Source organism: Poecile atricapillus, chromosome 3 (assembly GCF_030490865.1).
Source record: "Poecile atricapillus isolate bPoeAtr1 chromosome 3, bPoeAtr1.hap1, whole genome shotgun sequence".
NCBI lineage: Eukaryota > Metazoa > Chordata > Aves > Passeriformes > Paridae > Poecile > Poecile atricapillus.
This window is the reverse complement of record NC_081251.1, coordinates 112,843,738-112,850,445: the sequence shown is the minus strand read 5'-3', so window position 1 is coordinate 112,850,445 and position 6,708 is coordinate 112,843,738. Positions and strand designations below refer to the sequence as shown.

Sequence of the window (6,708 nt, the reverse complement as noted above, 5' to 3'; positions counted from 1 at the left end):
GCTAATCCGATTTGCGGCGGCGGAACGCTCGGGCTGTACAATGGGTCATTGTTCGACCCGGCCCGGTGCCGTTCCCCGGAGCGGGACGCGGGACCGGGCGGGCAGGGGGTCTTCCCGCATCGGATCGGCCGCCGGTACCGCAGTTTAACGGGACGGCCGCCCGCCCCATCCCTCGCCCCGGCGGCACCGCGACCCGGGCGCGGGCGGCAGCCGCGGTGAGGGAGGGAGCGGGCGAGGGAGGAGGGAGGGAAGGAGCGAGGGAGGGAGGCGGCGTCTCCTTTAAAAGCCGTGCGGGGCCGCAGCCCGCTCCCACAGGGCGGCTGTGATTGGCGCGGGCCCCCGAGCCTCCGGGGTCGTGACATCGCCGCGCAACAAAAAGCCCCGGCGGCGGCGGCGGGCGGCCACCCCCGGCCATGGTGCGGTGCGGGGCCGGCGGGGAGCCCGGCGCGGTGCCCTAGCGCGGCCGCTCCACGCGGGACGGCGGCGGGCGGCTCCCCACCCTTTTTTTTTTTTTTTTTTCCTTTTTTTTTTTTTCTCCCTCTTTTATTTACCCTCCTCCCTCCTTTTTCCTTTCTTTTTTAAGGGAGCGGAGACAAGTCAAGCTTCATCTTGATGTTGCTGCTGGAGTCTCGATAAATGTCCATCTGTCTGATGAGCGTGATGCAAAGGACATTTTTGAAAAGGAGCCTTTTAACTCCGTAGACACGTAGGGACCCATTCACGGGCAGGCACACACACGCGAGGAGGAGGAAGAAAAAGAAGAAGCAACTTCACGATCGCTGCTTTTAAAAGGGAGAAGCTTTTTCCCTGGCTGGGACTTGCCTTCTGTCTCCTCAACCAGCTGCTAAAAGTATGTTTCCGAGGCGGACTGCACTTCAGGGAACTTCTATTTTCTGCTCGGCAGCTGTAGAGGAGCAGCAGCGAAGTTTGGAGTAACACCAAGTGATGCGGGAAAAACACCCCGAGAGCAGAACACCCTCCTGCAGACACAACCCCTGCTGCTGCACACAGGTATAGCTCTGGCGGTCGCAGATCCGCTGAAAGCCTTCTCCGCAGGATGACTCCGTGGGCCACGGCGGAGGTGCTAGCGCTCTGGAAGAGAGAGGGGGGACGGGACACTAATCATAACTATTATTACTATTATAATAATCCAGCCCAAAGTTTCACGGGGGAGAATGTCATCCTGTGGGTTTGGCTAAGGACGTAGCAGGATATGTATTTTCCTCTTTTCCCTTCTTCCACTCCGCCGAGGGAAAACAGCTCTCCTTTTCCCTCCGCTGAGGGAAGCTGCTGCCCCGCCGCGGGGGAAGCGGAGCCGGCCCCGGGCCCCCGCGGCTCGGCTCAGCGGGGCGTGTGGGGGGAAGCCCGGTGGTCGGGACGGGAGAGCAGCGGGGAGCTGGCTCTGCAGGGCAGCCGCCCCTTCCCTTCCCGGTGAGCGGTGCCGGCCGCGGCGGCGGGAGGCCCGGCCCGGCGCACACCTGCGCCCCGGCCCCGGCGGTGCCCCCGGCCGCGTCCCCTCCTCCCCTTCACCTCCGCGCTCCTTTGTTGCGGAGCGCCCCGCTCCGCTCCCCCGTCCCGCCTCGCTCCCTTTGATCTCCTGCCACGGGGATTTCGGTGCCGCCGCGCACCTGAAGCGGCCCCTCGGGGGGCTCCGCCGGCCGGTCCGCGGCGGGGGCTCCGCCGGCCATGGCCCGGCGCCGGGGTGGGTCCCACCTGCGGACCGTCCCCGCCCGTCCCCCCCCTTCCCCGGCGCGGTGTCCGCGCTGACTGGCTCCCATCGCCTCCTCCTCCGCGCAGGTTGATCATGGTTGCCGTGACCCGCTCGCTCCTGGCGCTGCTGCTCTGCCAGGCGCTGCTGGGCGGCGCGGCCGGGCTCATGCCGGAGGTGGGTCGGCGGCGCTTCAGCGAGCCGGGCCGCGCCGCCTCGGCCGCGCAGCGCCCCGAGGACCTGCTCAGCGAGTTCGAGCTGCGCCTGCTCCACATGTTCGGGCTGAAGCGGCGGCCCAGCCCCGGCAAGGACGTCGTCATCCCGCCCTACATGCTGGACCTCTACCGCCTGCACGCGGGGCAGCAGCTGGGGCAGCCGGCGGCGCTGGGCTTCCCGCTGGAGCGGGCGGCGAGCCGCGCCAACACCGTCCGCAGCTTCCACCACGAAGGTACGGGCGGGCCGGGGCTCCGCGGGCTGCGGGAACGAAGGGGAGGGCAGGGCCGGAGGAGGAGCGGGGGGCGGATTCCTCCCGCCGGTACCGCGGGGTTCTCGCAGTGCGTCTCCCAGCCGGCTGCGCTGCCCGACGGGCTCTGCTGCGGAGCTCTTGCTCTGCCAGCTCCCTTCTCCCCGCTGTCCGTCCGCCGGGGCGCTCCCGGTTTATTGACTTTTCCCCCTAAACCAGCGCGATTCCGCGTTTAGCGTTCCCACAGATCGCTGCTCTCCTGCGAGGCTAGAAAGCAGGGAAGGCTCCCTAATGCGCGGCTGAGCCGGGCCGCTGCGGCGATCCCTAATCCTTGTCTAATCCCCGTGAGAGATCAATGAAATAATCAATCTCCGCATCCTCCGCGGGGGCTGCCGTGGAGCAGCGCTGCAGCCAGACCCACCCCGGCTCGCAGCGCCCAAAGCCCCGCTCGGCTCTCACCTGCGAGGCCTCCCCTCCTGCAGCCCCCCGAGGCTCTCCGGGCCAGAGCCTCGCTCGCAGCCGGGGGCGTTTCCCGGCTCCCGTGGCCAAAGCAGCGGCTGCGGAGTCAAGCGGGCCCTTGCAGCCGGTGGGGCGCGTGTCTCTCACGTGTTTTTTTCGGGAAGCGTTTCCCCAGCTTCTAATTGCTCCTGGCTGAGGCTCTCCGGTGTTGCCAAGCAGCGGCCCCGCTGCAAAAGTAATGGGAACTCAGTTTCCCCCCGCTTTTAGAGTGCAACAGTGTCAAGAAAATATATTAATTAGGTTTTAAGTTTCTAAAAAGAGGCGGCCTCTGAGAAGCGGATGTGCTGTTTAGTGGAAAGCTTTTCGTGAGGGAGATGGATGGTGAAATCCAGCCTCTCCTCATCCACGTTTCCCTACGTGGGAAGTAAAAACCTGGCAGCTGTTAATGGGGGAAAGCCAGCACGTGGGGCATTCGTGTTAAACACAAGGATTGCGGGCAAGGGGATGAGGGAGAGAGAAGTTGAAAGGGCAAAGCTGATGAGGTTTAGGCAAATGTAAAAAATCTGCTGTTTGAAGTAGTCATATGATTACAGCAAAAGCTAATTTTGTTAGAAAAATCAGTGTTATATATTTTACAAAATTTAGAAGAAAATCACTGTGACTCATTTTTTTCACTGAGTCCTCTCTGCACTAGTGACTTCTTGAGAGCGTAAGTTTGTCTTGTGGCCATACAAAATATTTGCATATTAGCAAATACTGGTCTGATCCTGCAATACCAAAAGGCTGAGCCTTACCTTATGCAAAAAGTTGTGCTGGATTCAAAGGGGAATGGTTACACGACTAAGAATTGCTAACAGCAGTTATGGTTCCCCCTTAGGAAGTGATTTTTGTTTTTTCTCTTCATTATGTTTAGCACCAAAATTAAAAACTATGAGAGAGTTTTATTTTGGCAAATACTTTTAACTTAATGTCTGTAGCAACAATGTATTTAGCAACCCTACCTATATTGTACTCCTCCTGAAGGTCCATCCAGTTATTACTCAAAGGTGGGAATGGCCTGGAGTTTAGTGACTCCTTAAATGTTTGGGTTTGATGGTTTTATAAATTTGTTTGGAGGTGACTTTGTATCACTACCTCTTTTCCATCCACCCTTATTTCAGCAGTTGAATTTTCCTGCTGCTCCTTACGGCCCTTTTGGATGAACACTGGGGCGTGCTTCGTAAAATACCGTTATGGGTGCTGAGTTCACTGAGTTCTAATTAAACACAACAATCCATATGTTATGATTTGTAGGTCACCTAAATTTCAGAGTAATGGTTTTCAGAATGGAGTTTAAGGGATTGGTGCTAGAGATGTATTCTCAAAAAAAAAATAAAAATAAACAGAAATGCAACAGTCACCCAAAGTCCTCTACCACTTTTAATGATTACTCAGTAGCTGTAGTGCTTGAGTTTTTCAGTCATGTCCTTGAAGTCCAAATTAATGCTTATATTAATATTAATTAATATATTAATATATTTCTTGCTTCTAATGATAACTACCTGGAAGGCAAAGGCCACCAGGATCCAATCCAAACGTGTAACAGTGAATGAAGCATTTTGAACTTCACGCTATACGTGCCTGCATAAACAAACTAACAAGGGAGACAATATTTTGTGCCAGAAAGTCTTTCAGGTCTTGTGTGTCATATGTGGTGGCTGTCATTTGAAAGCTGCCATCCGCAGACAGTCTTAAGTGGTTTGATTTTTTTGTCTCAGTTTCTGATTTTTTTCCCTTTTTTTCTCTTTTTTTTTTTTTTTAATTTTTTTTTATTTTCCCTGTTTAATCAAATTAGAAGTTTTGGAAGAACTGCCAGAAACGAGTGGGAAAACAGCACGGCGTTTCTTCTTTAATTTAACTTCCATCCCTACCGAGGAGTCTATCACCTCAGCTGAACTCCAGATTTTTCGGAAACAGGTGCACGGAGCCTTTGAGAACAACAGCAGCTACCATCACCGTATTAATATTTATGAAATTATAAAGCCAGCCACAGCCACCTCTAAGGACCCTGTCACAAGACTTTTGGACACCAGGTTGGTGCATCATAATGCAAGTAAATGGGAAAGTTTTGATGTAACGCCAGCTGTTTTGAGGTGGATTGCACATGGACAACCTAATCATGGGTTTGTGGTAGAGGTGGTTCACTTGGACAAAGAGAACAGTGCCTCCAAGAGGCACGTTAGGATTAGCAGGTCTTTACATCAGGATGAAGATAGCTGGTCTCAGCTCAGGCCATTGTTAGTGACGTTTGGGCATGATGGCAAGGGACACCCGCTCCATAAAAGAGAAAAGCGTCAAGCGAAACACAAACAGCGTAAACGCCACAAATACAGTTGCAAAAGGCATCCGTTATATGTGGACTTCAATGATGTGGGGTGGAATGACTGGATTGTTGCCCCACCGGGGTATAGTGCCTTTTACTGCCATGGGGAATGTCCTTTTCCACTGGCAGATCATCTAAACTCAACAAACCATGCCATTGTTCAGACTTTGGTCAATTCAGTGAATTCCAAAATCCCCAAGGCTTGCTGTGTGCCGACAGAACTGAGTGCTATTTCCATGCTCTACCTTGATGAAAATGAAAAAGTTGTATTAAAGAACTATCAAGATATGGTTGTGGAGGGTTGTGGGTGCCGCTAACACAGCAAATATATTAGACAAATGCAAAAAAAAAAAAAAAAAATAGCTGACACTTTAATATTTCCCAATGAAGACTTTATTTATGTAATGAAATGGAAAGAAAAAAAAAAACACAACTATTTTGAAAATATATTTATGTCTACGAAAAAGTTGGGAAAACAAATATTTTAATCAGAGAAATATTCCTTTAAAGATTTTAAATGTATTTTAGTTGTACATTTTATATGGGTTTAACCCCAGCACATGAAGTATAATGGTCAGATTCTTATTTTGTATTTATTTACTATTATAACCACTTTTTAGAAGAATAGCTAATTTGTATTTATATGTAATCAAAAAAGAAAAAAATATAGGGTTTGTACATAATTTTCCAAAATTGTAGCTGTTTCAATTGTGTGTATTTAAGTTGAAAAGAATACATGGAAGGTTACTATGGCAAAGTGCATAGCACATTTGCTTTCTGCTGTGCTACTGTTAAGGTCACAAGTTCAAGTCCAGAAAAAAGTGGATAATCCACTCTGCTGACTTTCAAGATTATATTGTACAATTCTCAGGAATGCTGCAGGGTGGGCTGTCCAATCCATGAGAACTGGCATCCTCTTTAGGTGGAACATTTGGATAAGAACCAGACGTTGCTGATCTAGTATGAATACTGCTATTCCCAACTAATTTGCAGCGTGAATATAAGGGCCAATAGAAATCCGATGGGAGGTGGGGGAAGACTGAATCCTTTCTAGACCTACAGAAAAGTGAATGTTTGATGTTTCCTTTAAAAGTCCTTCCTTTAAAAGTCCTGGCCAAATATAAAATAATAAAAACTAAAATGTCATCCTTTTTTTTGTGATTATCTATGCTAAAGAGGAACACTTACCTAATTTGTACCGGCCCTTGTCTTTAACAGTTGGAAAAGCCTTGCATACTTCCTCACCTCAGATGAGAGCTCACTTCTGTGGAGTGTTACAATGAAATTAATCTGCAATTTTTGCCCTACATTCAGCAAGCTGTTGTCTATGCAGCCTCCTCTCTAACCTCAGCTGATGGTTTTGCTGTTTGGCAGATTCATTTTCCAGGGTTTTGTGTTGGAAACCTTCCCCCCCCCCCCCCGCCCCCCCCCCCCCCCAATGTTTAAGTCTATTTCAGATAATAAATCATAGAATTCTGATATTTCTTTCTGAGAATTCCAGTCTGTAAGAAAAAACGGTTCACTTGTGCAGTCATCACAAGAACAACTTGTGTTTGCATCATCTGTTTTTTAAATCCTTCATGTAAGGGGCCAAGTGTGATTTGCAGTAGGCAAACAGAGCATTAAAGCTGATGCTGGTCGTGCCTGTTGCGTGTTCCACACCTGGTGTGACAGGCAGAGCCTGGGGGTGTTGTTGTGAAAGTTGTGCTGAAATAG

At 51.0% G+C, this 6,708-nt stretch overlaps 1 protein-coding gene across 1 annotated transcript; it reads left to right on the top strand.

Moving 5' to 3' along the window:
* Window positions 1-229: 229 nt before the first annotated feature.
* BMP2 (bone morphogenetic protein 2) lies at window positions 230-6,393 on the top strand. Its single transcript, XM_058836654.1, has 4 exons — window positions 230-416; window positions 584-1,011; window positions 1,798-2,156; window positions 4,465-6,393. The coding sequence occupies exons 3-4, from the start codon at window positions 1,805-1,807 to the stop codon at window positions 5,307-5,309; spliced, it is 1,197 nt and encodes a 398-aa protein (XP_058692637.1). The 5' UTR covers window positions 230-416; window positions 584-1,011; window positions 1,798-1,804; the 3' UTR covers window positions 5,310-6,393.
* The last annotated feature ends 315 nt before the right edge of the window (window positions 6,394-6,708 follow it).